The 19485-nt window shown below is 40.7% G+C and overlaps 1 protein-coding gene across 4 annotated transcripts in view; it reads right to left on the minus strand.

Annotated features, from left to right (window-relative positions):
- ralyl (RALY RNA binding protein like) overlaps nucleotides 1-19485 on the minus strand; it is a 93003-nt gene that overhangs the window by 46913 nt on the left and 26605 nt on the right. For all 4 annotated transcript variants that reach the window (XM_030079755.1, XM_030079757.1, XM_030079754.1 and 1 more), the window contains exon 2: nucleotides 4348-4621. In XM_030079755.1, the coding sequence (XP_029935615.1) occupies nucleotides 4348-4603 (256 nt within the window). In that variant the 5' untranslated portion in view covers nucleotides 4604-4621. The remainder of the gene's footprint in view (nucleotides 1-4347; nucleotides 4622-19485) is intronic.

Consider the following 19485-nt stretch of genomic DNA (forward strand, 5'->3'; position numbering starts at 1 on the left):
CAGAAACAGCAGACAGATCTCTGTGAGTGAGGTAAGGCAACTGCTCAGATGCATTTGAGTATCATGGATGCCAGCCATCATCATGTCACCATTGAGGAATTTCCCCTGTCAACTCATGGCCAGAGGGAATGCAACACTCACCGATATGAATAAGATATTAAGACAATTGCCCCTAATGCACCATGTTTTAGGACAGATGCTGGACATTTCCAGGACCTCAGATGGCTATATCCGACTGCTGCGTCTTAAAAACTCTGTTTCTTGTGATTTCTTACACTAAAATGATACTTGGGTGGCTGATTTTTTAAAATCACTGTTACACGGCCACACGGTAGAAAATGCATGTGAAAATCTGTACTATCTACACATTTGTATGCACAGATTAATGAACCGCACCATCAAATTGAAAAATCTGTACCCTTAATATTTGTAAACCAATTGTAAATTTGTAAAAAGTGATATTTCCAATTGTTGTTGAAATGATATCAATTTTAAAAAATCAAATTTGCACTATTATGCATGGACAGTATTCGCTTCTGCAAGTTTTTTTTCTTTCTTTTTTTTTTTTTTTTTTTGCATTTATCTGTTTTGCAAATAAGCACTTCATAGTAGGTTAGATTAGTAAACTGTTCTCCCAAGTTGAACCGATGATAGATAATGTTATTTGTGCTTTGTGTACTTTAATGTGTGCATCTCATGCTTTTCTTTCTACAACTTTGGTCAGACAGTACAGTGTTGTAAATCTGACAGTGCAGTTTCCAGCGTAAGGGTACAAAAATGTGTTTGTGAAGCTGAGCATACAGATTTGTGAACTGAGAGTACAAAATTAACCACGGATTTAATCCTTTTTTTCCTACCATGTCACCCCAAGGGGCTACTGTACTGTATAAATGCTCATAAGGAGAGACATAAATGAAGCGGGAGTCCAATTAAACATGAAGATCTCAGTTGACCTGGATTTGAACCTTGCAGAAGACCAAAAAGTGAAAGACCCACAGAGGGAGAGACAAAGACATATAAAGTTTGCCCTGTGAGGCTCAACATTTGACAGGACTGCTCATCCGAAGCAGATCTAGAATAATTTATTTTCAAGCGTGCTCATATCTCCAAATTTCCTGCAGATAGATACAGTTCCCAGCCCGTTCAGAATGGCATTGCATGTACCGCTATTTAGTAACCAGTGCGCTACACACTTGTTCAGGAATCCTAGATGTGATCTCATGAACTCCTATTCATATTTGATAGGGTAATGGAGCATCCATTTTTCACTCAGCAGAGAAGGGAGGAAAGCCTCTGTGTGCTTGCCAGCTGTGTTTTTACAGTATTTATGCATTCATTCATCAGCTGTATTTCATCCATATGCATGCCCATCACCCACCCACCACACACACACACACACACACACTAAATATGTGACACACTCATATGCTGCAATGGTGACAGCCTATGACCTTTGGCACTTTTGTGTATCATCGAGTGTGGAGATTAGTCATCACCAGTGGGTTTGAGCAGTAGTGGATGTGTGCAGCCACAGAATGATATGATTATTCCACTGTGTTTTTTTTTTTTTTTTTTCCCACTGACCACTGGCATCAGAAATATCTCCTTTCCCGATGCATCTCTGCCTTTACAACATTTTCTGTTTCCCTTTCTGCTTGGTGGATAATCTCAACAAACACGGTCAGCAGTGGCTGGAGAATCGACATATTTGAATGCAATTTCTTCAATGACATGCCATATTAGCTCGCCTAGAAGTCATCTATGGGCTTGAGGCATAAACAACTTGCAGGTAATAACAGTTTAATGAGAGTTTATAGAACACGAAGACAAATTCTTTGCAGAGGTCATTCTTCAACCCAAAATTATTACGTGCCTGAATCATTTCCTCACAATCTCAGTGTAAAAAAAGTAAGAAAAAAAAAAATGCAGTGTCAACTCGTGAGAATGAGATTGAGGGTGTCCTTAATTGCCAATTAAGGATGTATTTCCCAGTAATACTCCCGCCACATGACTTGTAGATTGAGTGATAACCGTGAGAGCAGAATTGCCTTGCAGCAAGGTTGGTTTGAAATGAACTCTGGAGTAATGAAAATACTTTTGATTATGTTTGCTTTCTCAACCAAAAACAAGCAATCACACATGGCGTGCGCCAGGAGAGCGTCAGATGATTTGCAGAGACCTCAAAAAATAAATCGCTATTACTGTTATTATGGATATGGTAGAGAGCTTGGTGGTGGCATTGGCTCTGACTGAAGATGGTCATGTTTCTGGGTTTTAGAATGTGGTGTATTTCTGCGTTTATACTCTAATTAAAATGTACATAACGCACATTCTCATACCAGTGAGACACCAGACTTAAAGTGCCATCAGTAATCAACACTGCATAGTGTTTATGTTTTCTCAGTCTCGATCTCTTTATTGTGATGGAGCAGTAGTGAGATATAGATGCAAGTTATGCAGCACAACAATCTTATTCGTACGACTGCACTAAAGCTGACACTTTCTTGGATGTATTTTTACTCGTTCATGTAAGTCTTCATGTTGTTTTATTCCTGTTAAATGTTATGTGCACCTCTTGGTCATCTCAATGTGATTTTACTTGGCTAAATAAAGGTTAACTAACTAACTAACTACCTAATGCATAAATAAACTGGATTGGATTGGCTTCAGTAGTTGCTATACTGTTCATATTTAACATCCGTCCAGACTAAGAGGCCCCTATAAACAGCTTCATCATCACCTGCACAATACAATAGCAAAGCAAATGCAGAAACCACTCGAACCTATCGGTGGCCAGATTGATTTTGGAAGAGGTTGGAGCTGTTGGTTTGACATTACAGGTGATAAATGCAGCCGAGAAAACAGGAACACAGATAGCCTGCTCTGTTGATGCAGAAGACACAGGGAAATCTTTACATTTGTCGTGAAGTTCTCCTGTTTCATGCTGCACAAAGATGCTGCTGCTCGCTCCACACCGAGGTTGTTTACATCACTTCAGAATCAGTATTTCTCTGGTTATGCTTTTCTTTTCTTTTACCAGAGGATGCATCTGCCTAGACGATATAAAGGAGTGCTGTAGAGGGGCCTAGTGGTTAGAAAGATCATTTTTCAGGCCGTCAGACCTTTCAGTCCGGGTGCTAGATCCCACATTAGCAAACATGTGTGCTGCTGAAATGTCCTTGATGGAGACTCTGTATTTGTTCTGTAGCTGACCCAGCTCTCTAACCTCCCTTGCATGGGGAAAGCATGAAGTCAGGGATCAATAAAGCATCACATTATAATAATTTACCACTCCCTTTAATCATCATGCTCTGATTTTTTTTTTTTTAGAACATATTGCAACCCAGAAATGTCTGCATACTCCTCCCTCATTCTCTGGCTCATTCCCATGTTCCCCAGCCTTGAAATGCTAAACAAAATTCAGGCTCGTTTTAATCAAGGTCTCTTGCCTCTGCTCAGTGTTATGCATTCATAAAACATGAGGACATGATCATTGTGAGGCTAAATGCCTTCTTATTAAAAGCAGCTGTACAGTTGCAGTTTACCTCTAGGCTTCCTATGGGGGCGCAAGGTGAGCTGCAAAATGATGCTATTCACAGACACGACTACTTCTACATTCACACCTTAAGGGTCAGAGGGAGGCCAAACATGTATCCTTCCAGAGATAATGTCAACAGCACTCCTAAAACTCCTAGAATATGAAGATATTTTTGTAAACACTGTACGATACTCAGCTTGGTTTATAAATATTTTTCATCCTGACAATGGGCAAAATAAATGTGCACTCAGCATTCTCAAAAACATCCATCCCAAAGTGAATACACAGTATAAAATAAGATCTTGCACAGCATACTGTAGCTGCATCCCATGCTGTCATTAACATATTCTGCTCTGCCATCGCACAGAGTAGTGTGCTACAAGAACTTTGACATACTTTAGCAAGTTGCTGTCTGGTAAATGTTAAAAATCAAACTGTGCTAACATTCAGTAGTGGATCAGCTAATGGATTCAGCGGGGATTTTTTTTTTTTCCCAAACAGCATGACAACAAACACAGACACTTCAGCATTTAAGAGCCAAGGGAGGCTCTAAACTAAAAGTCTGAGAGATGCCCAAGGCATGATATGTTCCCAAGAGAGACAATCCATTCCTCTAGCAAAGAACAGGCTTTAACAGAACATGCCATATTTCAAGTGGAAAGTTTTTTGAAGTGCAAAGGTTAAAGTGTGCCTGCAGTGTATCTAGCACACCACTATACTGGCCCCTCATGAGTTCTTAATGACATCTGCAGTGTAAGTAATTCAAGATATTGTGAACACAGCATACGGAAAGGAAGGAAAAGACTCACCGAGAGGCTGTCCGGCTATGATGCGGGCATTTTCCCCTGCCACAGCCGCACGGGCGTTCCTCTCGCTCATGTACTGTACGAAGGCGTAACCCTTGTGCACTGAGCAACCCACTATTTTCCCATACTTGGCAAAGATGACCTCTATGTCGGTCTTCTTGACGATGGCTGTGTTGAGGTTGCCGATAAAGACTCTGGAGTTGAGGGATCGCGGGTCATTCTTGTTGGTCACGTTGCTGGTCTGAGTCTTACCAGTCATTCTCCTCCGGTTGCCCTCCTGGGACACAGACAGAGGGGGGGACAGGGGGGACAGGGCTTTAGAGTCTTTGGTCAGGCCAACCCCAGCTAATTCTTACCTAAAGAGAAGACAGTGTTAGTATCATAGTTTGCTTTTGGGATGGGATTGTAAGTCGTAGAACATCAATTTTGAAATGGGATTACACGCTTTGGGTTTGAGTAGCGAATCCTGTAGGTTTGTCGTTTTACCTTATCTTTCAAGGTCAGCGGTCATTTTATCCATGTGCTCAACAGAGCCACTGTTTGGCAAGGGTGAAATAGCTCACTGGGAGGACTGGAAAGAGCTGTGTAATTGTTGTAGCAGTCTCCTCTGCTTTATGAGCAACTGAATAGAGAAGCTGTCAGCATCTGAAGGGAAAGCCTTGCTATCTCAATACCCATATTGTTGCATCCCTAATGCTGTGTGCCATTTCACTGATCACAGAGTACGTAGGCTGTTATTCATGTTACAGTTTATTCAGACTTTTTTTTTTTTTTTTTTTTGCGCTGTCAAGTTATCAGTGTAAATTAGCCTCAGCAATTTAATGCTTTCACAACAATCATTTCGAAGTGACCTTTTCATACCCTAAATATCATCTATTATGAAAGATGATTGGCTGCAGGATCAAGGAAGTGATATTTGACCCGGACGGAGGCGTGCTATCAAAATATACAAGATTTGGCATATGCATTCTCTATTTTTGATTATTGGTATCATTAGATAGATAGATAGATAGATAGATAGATGGCATATTTCATGTTAATACAAAATTAATAAAAATGCTGCTTTGTGACTGATCCTTGCAAGTGTTTAATTTTATCTTGAGTGTAATATTTCTCTGGCAGCTGGCAGGTAGACTATGCACTACATTTAATTCATATTTCTATATTACTTAAGCTTTTTGTTTCCCTTGCAGAGAACATAGTGCTTTAGGAGGCAGACAAGAAGGATTTTGTCATATTCCATTCTGCTTTTCTCATTGATAAAAACATTAAAATAAAAAAAAAATAAAAAAAAGTGCAGACGCATAATGTCGTTTTTATAGGTGTAGTGTTCCAGGTTTTCATTATAGCTTCTATTGTAAAATGGATTACACTTAGTACATTAAGTGCTGTGAAATATTGTGGAGAACATACTGAATATTCAATATTTGTCTCCTCTGCGTCTCTGTCCCTGACACACGGTGATAACAACTATTCAGCTTTGAGACGAAGAATCTGAATAATGGATCCAATCCTCGGTAAATAGGATTAGTAACCAAGGTAACACTGATGTTGTTGGAATACTACACACACACACACACACACACACACGCACACATTCTCTCACAGACAACCTTTTTTTTTGACAAGAATTCATTATCCTTTATCCAAGTTAACTTGCCATTGCAAGGGATTGTACATCGTTACAAGGCAGACAAGCACACTCTATGGCCTCAGTATCACTGCAATTACATTATATAGTTTTACTGTGAAGTGATATTCTATAATGGGTTTGTTCAGCTCAATATTGCATGGCATGCGATTATGTTGAGACTACAGCGGAAGGATATAATTCACCATTGAGCGACGGTGAAATTCCCTCTTAAGGTCGCTTGTTTTGTACCTTGAGGAGGGAGGAAACTGTCCAGTCATCCAGGAAATAAGAGAGCAGCCATGTGATTTACAGAGGAGAGATTCTCTGTCAGGCATCCATTACACCTGAGACTGAGATTATGCTAGACATTCGGCTGCTCACTCATGGGTAAACACATATTCTTTCACTTGATAGCACATGTTTTTTTTGGCATTACATCACCCACAGTCAAATGCAATTCACTTTCCAGTAACTATTCAATGCCGAGCGCGGCCGTGTGACGTTCCTCAGGCCTGTGGGCGCCCTGTTTGCATCTGTGCATTTGCGTGTTGTTTGGTGCACGGGTGTGGGATGTGGGAATAAACCGCTGCTAGCTGTCGCTCAAGTGGCCTTGACATTTATCAGCAGCACACATGGAAAATGAATGCGGCGCGCGTGCACACACACATGCCCACACACACTAACTCAAATGAGCTTCATAATGACCATCTAACGGTAATTTAAGCCCACAATCTGACACCCACCCAAATTGATGTCAGTGGACAGGGCACGGAGGACATGACAAATCAGTAGAGAAGCATTAGATTGCTTCTCTCGTCAGATAAATCAGGAGTGGGTTACGGTCACTGAGCCCTTCCTCTCCTGTGCTGCTCCTTGCTGTTATATTTCATGTTGTCTCCTCTGTTGTTTTCTTTACAGCAGGAGACTAATTTATTCCATCACCGGCTTTCCTGCTGACCTTGCTGTTTACTTTATTTACAGCCTCCATTAAGCTTCTCATCCTATGAAGTGATAGAGTCATGAGGAGAAACATGGGAAAACAACACAGAACTGAGAGGCTCGAGCTGGAGCTGTAATACAACGGTTAAAGTAACTGTTTTGGGGTATATATGTTCATTCGAGAAACGGCGCAAGTGAACAGATTCATTCAAAACGCAATACATCCACATTAGAAGAAAAATGAACCCTGGCGTGTTCATTGCCCACTGTTTAAAAAATGATTACACCCCCTGAAATACTGCAGTTCTGTCAGTAAAGGGCTAAAGACAGATAATAACTTCATATTTTCCCATGCGGGCTTTTATGTCCATGCCAGCAATAATTTTGTCAAAATGGGTGTCACATTTTTCAAAAGGTAGATAATCTCCTTTTGGAATGAAACCCTTGGCATTAGAAGGAGTCCTGGCACTCGTATATGATTATGCACCACAAGCTAATGCTCAAAAGTAGCCATTAATAAGATAATGCCGTGTCCATCAAATCGGCGAGTTAAACGAAGACAGTAGAGGTCAATCCCTTGGATGTATAAAAAATGAAGTTGTCTGGACAAGATGAAGGCTAAGGGGCTGACAGTATTGCTGTATTGGGATATAGTGGCTGCCTGGAAAAACAGCGGCCCGAGACAGGATTTAGTATAGAAAGAGCCGTATTACTGAAGTGCTACCAAGCTGTGTAATGCATTGTGCCTTGGTAGACAGGCTCTTAAAAGGTTGTCGTTTGGGTCTGAAGAGGCCACCTGCCTGATTTATAGAGATTTTTTTGGGAGGGAGGGAACTCATTGAATTGATTTCTTGTGTAATTTCCCACCACTCCACCACTGTACATTTCTCTTCTCCTTGCCTCAGCCACTCTGCTCTGATTGTTGGCAAGGCAGTTTGACGGGCTGTGGAAAAAGGCTGGAGAAGCTGCTCAGTGAAACAGAAAAAAAAAGAGAAGGCGGCGTACATAGCCTCGTGCACCTTTTCAGACGGTGCGGCTGCCGTGTATTGCAAAAAGTATAATAATTGACTCACAGATCTCTTCCATTTAAAAGTTGTCTTAAAACGTGTCAGAAGGTGCTTCCTGCTTGGGAAAGCAATGCAAATGAATAAGCAAACTTCCCTCCATTTGTAAGTCAACACAGTGCTTCTGTTAGTGATGTAGCTAGCTTTGAGGTTCATAGGCTCATACCTATACTGCCTTAAGAGACAATTTTTGGTGAATACTGAAGGTAAAATGCTGTAACTGGGATTTAGATTTCATGTCATCAAAATTAGTCTCCTAAAAATGATCACAGATATACATTCTACCTCTGTCTCTGCCTGCTGTACCAATACTTTTGCAGCATTTTGGCTTTGTAGGGAGGGATACTAAGTTGGTGCACCTTTTACACAGTTTGTAGAAAAATATAACTGATTCCAAATTTTGATTTTTCATTTTTTTCAAGTCCCAAAGACATCCCCGCCCCGTGACATCATCTGCCACCGAAGCCTAGGCATCCTCCTGTTCACCATTAAAGGTCAGGCTTCACTCTCTTGAAGTTCTTTAAATGCATTAAGACAATTCAGCGCAAAAAAGTTGAACGGATGCTGTAGAGGCTGCCCAACCCAGCAACAGAAAGCCTTTGTATGCAGTTTGTGGAAAAGTCAGTTATTAGGCCTAATGTTATTATTAATCAAAAGCCGGTGCTTAATGTTCATTGTGATTTTGCGTCAAGCTTTAAAAAAAAAAAAAAAAATGTGAGCACGGTGAGAAGACAATACATGTACGCTTCAGTTAACCAAAGACTACAGAATTGCTTTTTTTCTGTTTCAGTAGAAAATCATTACATCCCTAATGCTCGGTGGAAGACTGAAGTTTGAGCCGAAACATTAAGTACGCTGCTGCAGTTTTATCCATTTACAGCAGCTCGCTCCAACAATAGTACTGTAAGACTCCTGCAGAACGACATAAAACAGGCTGTTCACATCGGCGACCTTTACATGGTGATGTGCAGAATCCAAATTGAAAATAGTTTATTTATGGTCGTGTGATGTAGTCATCATTTATCTCTGGTAAAGCAGCACTACCCCAGCCTGTAATGTGTTCAGAGTGTTTTCTGTCACGAGCCGACACTGCAGCAGTCTGAGTGCCTCATACATCTCAAAGCACCTCACTTCCACAGCCATTTTCAGCAGGGCCTTTTCCTCTTACCTGCAGCAAAGCTCATTTCACTAGAAATATTGGCTATGCTTTGCAGCTTCTCCTTTTTTTTCCCCCTCCTTCCTCCATTCCTTCTGTCTTTTCTCGCCAAATTAATAGACTTTTGGAATGCCGGGAGCAATGATACAATTAGCTAAGATGCAAATGGGGCCATCTCTCATATGGGCCCCATTCACCTGCAATAGGGAAAAGGGGAAAATGAGGTGGGAGACACCCATGTGTGCTGGAGCATGGCATACCCAAGATGGTATACAAGGGGAATTTGTGATTGTCCAGGAGGAGTCTATTGCTCGTGATGGGAAGGGGAACACATCAACTGCAATGACAAGATTTAATTTCTTTCTATGGTGGTATACAGCTGCATGATGTTGGAACTAATCTGGTCAAACACAGTGAGCCGTAAAACACATAATAGATCAATCTCTGTCTGCTCTTAATCCAGCTTGATTGGTAAGGATAGCACCGACATGCGATATGATTTGAGACCCACTGTGCAGACTGTTTTGCGAGCTTCCCCTCTACTAGAGGACACAGCTCCACAGGATATGTAAAAGCTTTCTTTTTCATGGTACAGTGGGATATTTCCGTCTCCTTAAAATGGTAAGCAAGACAAACAACATCTGTTCCCGAGTTTGCAAACGCAATTAGGGTGTTGATAAAAACATCAGTCATAACTCTGTTTAGAGAGAAAAAGACAGAGAGATGCTTAGGCCATACATTTTCATGATAATTCCAAATAGAGTTATTTAACAAGTTTCATTGTCGGCGTGCCAATTTTTAAATTTAATGTGCGAGATATTAAGCACACTACGAGCTTTATTTGCTACATCACTGTCCCACAGCCTCTGATATGCAAAAGCAGGCAAATCCTTTAAACATAGCAGTGGAAAAATACTCCAGTAAAAGTGAAAGTCCTGCATTCACAATTTTACCTATATAAATGAAAAGAAGTATTAGCAGTAACACATACTTAATTATGAAAAACAGAGGTGCTCATTGCAAAGAATGATTCACTCTAGTGTTTGAATCTTGCAGCTGTAACTGCTCCTTATACTGTTGGTGAGTTTACACCATAACAATGAATCCGATTTGATGTTTTGTATGGAAAAGCTCATTCTGTAAAGTAACAAGTAACTTCAGCTGTCAGATAAATGTAATGCAGTAGAAAGTATAACGTTCCCCTGTGAAATGTAGTGCGGTTAAAGTATAATGTCTCAAAAAATGGAGCATAAAGTACCTCAGAACTGCACTCAATGTACTTGGTTACTTTCCACTCCTGCTGATTTGACATTATTCATCTATCTGCTGACTACATATTGAACAGACATTTAAGGCAATTGATACAAGCAATATAACTTCAGCTATTAAAGCAGCATCAGACTACTTTGAATAAGACAACTATTCACAGCTGGAAACAGAAATCTTGTAATCTGATGTCAGCATGCGCGTGTTTACCAGCCCGACTGGTCTATGAACTCTTTACACCAAAGGATACCAGCGGGATGAGAGAGGCAAAAGATAGCTTTCTTCGGATGGAGCACTCTCTCACTGCTGTCCAGGGGACAATTTTATATTTTGCTTACAAGTTTTGTCAGTCCCTGTGAGCAAAGAACTGCCCATACAAGACACCAGAATGTCTTTTGAGCAAATACAGTGAGCCCTCGGCATCTCAATTAGAGGGGATGGGGTGCTTTTCTCAGCTGCAGGACCACTTTATAATTTGATAACGGGGTGTGTATATACATGAAATCTTGCCTTGTCAGTGCTATCAGTGCAGCAAATAAACAGGACTGACTATCCATCTACGGTGCATTCAAACCACAGGTAGAAACAGCAGGAAAGAGCAAAGGTATAGTAAAGAGAATCAAAGTGTTCAAACATGTTTTAATACTGTAAGAGTATGCTCTAATGTGATGGGTCTGATGTATTTGCCCATTGACCGCTCTGCTTCCCTCATTAAATCCGGATGTGTCATCATTAGTCCTCCAAGTTGCAGCTGCAGCTGGGACAAATTTTTAATGGGGGCAAATTAGCATTTGTTAACATCTACTCAGCAGGAGAGGTAAAATCAAGTCCCAACTCTTCATTAGGAGCAATAATCCACACTTTAAAGATAATGAGATGTTTCACTCTACTGAAAACAGATAGCATAAGCTACAGAACGTATGGTAGCCCATCCAAAACATCCTAATAGAGGGAATGTGCTTTTGTTCGGATCAGAGAAGGGGATGCTTTATTTGATCTTGTTGTCTGCTCCTCACAATTAACAGTTTGCAGAGGGATATTTCTTATTTATGCACTCCCGAGAGCTGCGCTGCGCTCAATTTCTTGTTTTGTAAAGAGATGACAGGCCATTTTTCGGCTTCAAAGGATTGCCGACAACTCAGTGGAATTTAAATGACCTCAAATTTCAGAGGTTTCATTTACAGAATGACTGTGCTGAAAAGAGGGGGTATTATATGGACAATGCAATCATTATAATCTTATTTTTCACATTCTATGAGGGCTTTGCTTTAATTGAGGCCTGCTCATATGTATGCTGAATACTCTGTTCTTGAAACAGATTCAAAGACGCTGCTGCTAAAAGGCATTGCCTCTGCTGCTCTGGTGGTGCTGTGCAGTGATGCTGGGGAGCTATTCGTAGCCTTGCCGTGACCTATGTGTCAGCAGAAGCCTTGCCCAGCAGCTTCTGTCCTTGCCTGCAGCACCGCCTGCCTTGAAACCCAATGCTGTTTTATGATGAGGCTTGTGCATCTCACCCACCACCAGTTTGGGGATGTGTACATATTTCTGCTGGTGGTTTAGCAGGGCACGATGAGCTGGACACAACAAGAGCAAAGACCAGCTTCCTCTCTGCTGTTTTGACACTTCCACACGGCTGAGAATTGAACATGCCCTGACTGTACTTTCGCACTGAGTAACACAATCCACCTGAAGTTCATTTATTCTCTAGAGCCGGGCAACCAAGGAAACTTGGCTGATGGTGTGGATAGTCAGCAAGCTTGTTACATGACAAAAGTTGGCTGTGCCTCAACTTTTTGTGGTCAGAATTCCACACTTCCTTTTCTCCCTACCGGTGTAATTTTGTTTCACGAATAACAGATGTGCCTTGGAATTACAAAATGGATAAGAAGTTGAAAACAGCCATTTAAAAAAAATTGCATCTCTCTGCAACTTGTATTTTAAAAACGATGGGAATCTGCGTTTGAAAGTGCTTCTGTTTTTGATTGATGTTCCTCAGCACTTTCTACCACTGATGTCACTGTAACGTGTCAAAACAATACAAGATTATGAAACGCAATGGACCTGTAAAGTGTTGTCGTCATGTTGTCCCTCTTTGGCCTACTTCTGGATTTCCCAATCGCTCTACTTTTCAGGCAGTATAGTTTGAAATAACCTATAATGAGATTAATACACTTTTTGGTGAATTATTGAATTTACAGTTGTGCAGATAATGTGTCTGACAACGTGCCCTTTGTTATAGTGATGTGTTTGTCAGCCCTGTAATGCACATCTAGTCTCCACTCCTATGATTTCCCCACTTTTTAACGCATCTATGATCATCTTTGTAAAGTAAGTGATTTCAGAAACTGATTATGAGTTTACAGAGTACCGGGCTTCAGCAAGGTTAGACTGAAGAAGTCATTTGTACATCAGTCAGTCCTAAAACTAAATCAAACTCTGAACCACTGATCAAGAGAAAATGTTGATTATGCTTCTGTCTTGTATGTGTCTGCTATGAATTGCATGTATAGTACATGTGTGTCTGCTCTATGTGCTGCATGTGCTTGGCACTTTTAGATAGATAGATAGATAGATAGATAGAGATAGATAGATAGATAGATATACTTTATTGATCCCAACCAGGGAAATTCTGGTGTTCCAGCAGCAACAGTAGAAACATATAATAAAGTTAAATAAAATAGAATAAAGGCTAAATATTTACAATAAAGACTATAAAGACTAAAAACTATAAAGACTAAAAACTAAAAATATACAATAAGGGCTAACCTAAGAAAAAGAATGCTCTATGTTGCTTTCTGTTGCTTTATGTGATTATGTCTGCATACAGGTGCTGTGTCGTACAACCAATTTCAGTACCACTGACAATAAAGTTGTATCTTATCGTATCGTATCGTATTGTATCGTATCGTATCGTATCGTATCGTATCGTATCGTATCGTATCGTATCGTATCGTAGTTTTTCACCGTATTGAAAAAGAGCAGCCAAACTCAGTCAGTTAATGTTACTCGGGTCTTGAACTCGCCTGTGGAAGTCCATGAGCGACTTCAACTAAGCTAAAGATAGCCAGTTGTTTTCAAAGCAGCTTCAAAACCGAATCAAAATCCATCTTAGATAATCTAGAGATAAATACAAAAGCAATTGTCGAGGGAAAAGAGTCAGTATTAATGCTGGGCATCATTTAGACCCCATTTGGACCACTGGACATTTTAGACCTCTTTCATTTTAACACTGAACTGGAAACAGGATGGAGGCAGAGTCCCTTGCTTTGGCATAAAAATCACCCTTTATAGATCTATATGAGAGCAGAATAAAAACTTTGTAGCACCTACTGTATGTGAGACAGACAAACAGAGCGTTTTGTGGCTTACTACTATACTGATAACTGGTCAGAGAAGAGTCAGGCATCAACCAAATGTCTCTCAGGGTGAATTCACAGAAAGGTACGTGTGCACCCTGGAGACAATATGGGAAAGTGCATAGATTGCTATAAAGTTTTCTGTCATAATCTCATTGAGGAAAAGGCTAATCACAGAAAACAACATTGATAGATCTGTTTGAAGGGACCTGTAGGGTATCTGAACACATCGGGTTGAAACACACCTCAGATGGACTTTGATGATGTAATCTCAGACACGTTATGCTCATGACTGTGACTGTTCTTCGCTGTAATTGTCAATCCAAATGTTCAAAGGTAAAATCTGTCAAGCAGAAACTTAGTGTGGCACATCGACAAGAAAAACTCGCATCACAAACTTCAAAGAATCCCCAACACTTCAAAAGCTTCTCCATGGTTCGGTGACTAATCTTCAAAGTCGTGCCAAGGATTGAACTGATACTGCAGCTGTGTATAGCAGGTACAAACATCTTTGTCACTCCCATGGAGGTGTGTGTCGTGGAGATGGGTAGATGAGATGAAACAGAAAAAGTTAATTGAGACAAAGTCTGCCCCTTGCTTGTGTGAAGTACCGCGGCCGCTGGTTGAAGACATTCAGGTAATTACAGCTGTCAGAGAAACAATCAGTCAAAGGAACACGCCGTCACAGGTTGAAGCCTGACATTAAGGAAAATCTGAAAATAATTGCTGATCCTGTGGGTCTCCCGCGCTCAATGTGGAACTTTTGCACCGTAAAAGTAGACATTACCTCTGTTGCTGCTGCACTGCAAAAAAAAAAAAAATCCATCTTAACAAGTCATTCGCTCTGATATGCAGCCTTAAAATCTGCTCTTTCTTCAAAACAAGCGCACAAATCTGCCAGTGGGACAAAATAATCTCACTTGTTTCCAGTGCAGATTCTCTTGTTTCGGATTTATTCTGGAAATAAGCATAAATAAGGCAGATCAACCCACTACTATCAAGAAAATGACGCTTGATTTAAGAACAGTCTGGGCAAAATAAGAGACGATTGTCACTGGAAACAACTGGGATTATCTCAACCCACTGGTAGATTTTTTTCATTGGTTTGAAGAATTTTTTCATAACATGGATATGAGACTACAATAAATGACTTGTTAAGATGGAGGTTTTTCAGCAGTGTTGAAAGTATTTAGGGCTTCACAGCAATCTCCCAATAGGTTGGAGGAAAAAAAACGAATTTTGTGCCTCCAGAGCAATAATTTAATAATTGATGAACTGGCTGCATTTTCTCACACTGCACCTGGCGAGTCGATGTGCTCCTGCTGACTGACGGTAGCGGTACCCTCTGCACAATAAAAGGAGAAGTAACTGTCTGAGCCAAATTGCTTTAGTTGTTACTGAGGTTGGACTGGTGCTTTTAGCGACTGGGTCTTCTATCCCTGCAGTGGAGATGCAGTACAGTTGTACAGGGAATAAAACAAAAAACAAAAAACAAAAAAACTTCCTGATTTCAGTGTTTGTTTCTTCCTGAGACTCTCTCTGCGGATGTTTGTGACAGCATCCTCCATCTACTGTGGGCTTTCAGTGTTTAGCAGAGGGTCAGTTACCTGTACCCTGGCAGATGCAAGGATGTAGATGAAGCGTGCAGCTCATTGGACAATAACTCTGGTTAGACGCTTATTCATCCGAGCAATATGCACTCTGAAATTGAGATGTGATTGTTGCTTTCTCCAAATGAAAAGGTCTGTGCAGCTCTCCATGGGGGCATCACCCTCTTTTTTTTTTTTTTTTTTTTTTTTTACTCCAAAGCCACTCTAAGACATGGAGGCACATGCAGGAAATTAATGGCGCCTGTAAAAAATGCAAAACTGTACTTGGAAATGAGATGAGCAGGGCAGTTAAACGCCTCTGTAAAATAAACAGTTCACTTACTTTATTTTGCTCTGTTTCAGCGTCTCCACTGAATTTTGCTCCGCATTTGCATTTGCAAAGTGGCTGGGACAGCTCGGCTATCTGTACCTGTTTACCCCCCCGTACGCTCTCCCCTCCAGCGTTGTTTACCACATTAGCCGGCTGATGAGCAGGTTCACCAGCTACCTTGAGTTCCAACGTGGAGTGTTGTTGTTGTTGTTTTTTTTTTTTTTTTTTTTAATTGAGAAAAAAAAAGACAACACCACCTGAGTCACGATGTGAGTCAGATCCAAATGAAACCAAAACAGTAGCTGATCCTCTCGTCTGCCCTGGGCTGAGGACGGCTGCCAGCTGAGTGAGGAAAACTACAGTATTTCCCAATATTTGATAGAACAGCTTTGGAAATTATCCAAAATTCCCTTAAAATATATTTCACAAGGGCAAAAAAGCCCTTGTACAAAAGTTAATTTCCTACCCTGGCGAGTGCACCCCATCCAACAAAAACACCCAGTATAGTATTCATGCTTTTAGGAAGTTCAGAGGATCAATCTTTGTGTCAAACTGCTAATGTTTGAATGTTGTATGGAGGTTTGTACACAGAAGCAGTCACTCTCAACTTTATCTCCTCTTCAGTTTTATGGATCGGAGAAATTCCTGCCGCAGGTATGTGTAAAATCGAAAATGCATACATTTTGTTTACAAGCATGAATGAGTGCAAAACAAAAGCAGAGCTCACTAGGTGTTACTGCAGAACAAGCAGATTGATTTTTCTCCATTTAAAATGTGCATAATCAACTAGCCTCTTGTTGCGAAGGGCATAGTTCCCGAAAATCAAAGGAGACTTAACAGACCCCTGTATTTAATGGCTGAATTTCAATAACCCAAAAGGGCTGAAAGAGCCACAACTCTGTCAATACAGATGGTACGAGACATCTCATATTCTATCTGATACACATTTAGATCCAAAACAAATCCTAGTATGGTAGTCTTGCACAGAAGAAGATAGAGACAGAATAATAAATTGCATGTCTTAGCGCAGTAAATTGAATGTTCAACAGCTTTATCTAATAGGCCGGCTGCATATGGTGTCTATTAAAAATGGCTCCCACCCTTTCCCTCTGTAAATAGAAAGCTTCATTACAGCCCTTCATTTCATTTCCCTTTAATTGCATAGCGTTTGTGGAATAATAGTACAGTACAGTTAAAACAGTCTCAATATTTGTTGGCACCCATGCCTCTCACAAAAGTTCACTTGATGTCTCAATAATTCAGGAACGGGAAGAGCTGCACAGACAAAATTAGACAGGGTTGATGAACAGGTCGATATTTCTCTTTAACTCTCTCTATCTCTCTCACACACACACACGCGCGCGCACACACACATGGCTGCTAGTTCTAACTATTCTGTAAAACTAAACTGTGTTCACTTACTCAGACCAGCAATTGCAAAAATAATAAATAAATGAATGAATAAAATTACACTCTGCCAGTTGGAGCCCAAGGGAACCCTGAAGGAGACTCCCTGGGCGATGAAGCCGTCATTGTGCCTCATGAAGGGTAGCAGCTTTTTTTTTTTTTTTTAACACTCTGGCTTATTTCCATTTATCGGGTCTATTGACGTGCACTGTAAGAGCTGCACGCATCACTGAAATAGATCACAGTCTGAGGCTCTGTCAAAGGAAACAAACACATTGTATGCACACACAGACGTACATACAACTCATACATATACGTGTGTATGCCCGTGAACTCGCATGCACACAAACACAAACACAGACACACCTATGCGCAATCAGTCACACACATGCATACCCAACCCGGCAAACATAAAAGTGCTGGAGAACCTTACACAGTGGACCGATCACAATCCTTGAAGTAAAATGTTTTGACAGTTTGACAGCACACGCTGTCTTTTGTGTAGCTGAAGAGGTTTATGGAGTCTGTCTCCTGCCCTCTACACTTCTTCTCTGCTTAAACTAAAATTTGTAAAGTATATGGCTTAATATATAACACTACAGAGTGGACATAACATCCCTGCTCCATTAGAAATAAAGACAAAATGACAGCATGAAATAAAACACATACTAGCTGTGGTTTTAAGACACAGTGTTTCATTTCATTTTCATTTCAAAGGAAGGTGTTTGCCATTTGAAAAAAACTGAGGCCGGGGTTACATTTGAAACTTTTTCATGCAGTGTAGTTGCATGCAACCAGAGTTCCAACCATTGCAAATCATGAACTGGTGTTGCATCTGGGTTTGGTGACATGGCAACGGTAAAAATGTTATTTACAACAAGCAGCAACCTGCATGTCAGTTGCACTGTGTATCATCAGCCTGACACTTCTCTCACAAAACGATTGCGAGTATGAAAGTAAAGCACATAACAAGTTACTTGAAAAGGTATGAGGCAGAGTCAGACCCTCAGATTATATATATATATCTATTTATGTGAGCCGCTATTCATCTGAGAATAGAGCCATATGTCCTTTTGAACTACAGTATTGACCGAAGACTTTCAAGGGGAAAAACAATCTTAAATGGATTTGTCGCACTTGGAATGAGAACCTGCGTTCCTTTGGCCACTCGCAGACGACACAGCAGCCTTGAAGTCGGGCCATAATGATACAGCGGTGGATGGATGTTTGCACACTCTTCAGTGCAATATACAGAATGAGCTCAAAAGCTCAAATGACATAAATTCCTATTAGGGATTGTTGCTTTGGGGGTCGATCTGCCAGCCTTAAATGGAAACACCGTCAGAGCTGCTTTTCAGCTGCGGCAAGACAACTGTCATCGCTTGACATGGCAACTGTTTTGCATTTTGAGTATGAAATTCATCTCTACATCCTACATGCTCAAAGTCTGTTAAGATTACTTTAAATGAGTGATGATTTCTAAAAATATCAGCAAATAACAAGCATGTGCTATAAAAAAAAACAGGGTGACACATGAAATGTCATCCATGAGGATTAGGTGGGGGGGGGTCTATATCTGCCAAATAAGTACAGTGCTAAAATAACTGAAGGTGACGTTGGAGGCTGAACCTTTGATGCTCTTTCCTTCTCTCTCTCCCTCGCTCTCTTTCTCTCAAGCCTTATCATATCATCCGTTTCCTCACTTGTTTGTTGCTCCAAGTGACACCTCATACCCAGCTTTATACAATATCTGTCAACTTGCATTATTAATGCTGATAGAGCGCCGGTTGAATCGTCATGTGATTAAAACAGCACAGAAAACGGGGGAGGGTGTGGTGTGCAGAGAGGTCACCTAATGATCAAAGCATCGCTGGGAATTGGATGACAGACAGGGCATTTAGCCTTGCCACACCAGCCCCAGGGAGTTTACAATAGATAGATAAACAGCTTTTTCATGGAGGGATGTATCCTGCTTATTTATCTTGCTGGAAGAGTAATAACAAGTTTTATGCAATAATAATCCCGGTGAATGGGCTTGTCTTGTGGAATCTGTCTTTTAAAATAAGATACTCCCTTTCGCCACATGACACAATGTTTTAAAATCATGCGATGACAGAACAATAAATAACTTCAATACAAATTTTCACTTATCGCACGCCGTTATTTTCCTGGTGGTAAACTTGTGGATTTGCTTTAATAAAACTATAAACACTGTCATGTGATTATCACTGTACGCTGATTCCTTGCTTTGCCTTGGAGAGTTGAAGAGGATTAAGCCTGGGTTCCCTTCATACCAAACCCAATAATATGTATGACAGAGCTGCAGGCAGCTTAGTGTTTACTGCCTCACATTTCTCTGAGGAGCTCAGCAGTGCAGCATAGACATGCCTGATATTTTTC

Source organism: Myripristis murdjan, chromosome 20 (genome assembly GCF_902150065.1).
Source record: "Myripristis murdjan chromosome 20, fMyrMur1.1, whole genome shotgun sequence".
NCBI lineage: Eukaryota > Metazoa > Chordata > Actinopteri > Holocentriformes > Holocentridae > Myripristis > Myripristis murdjan.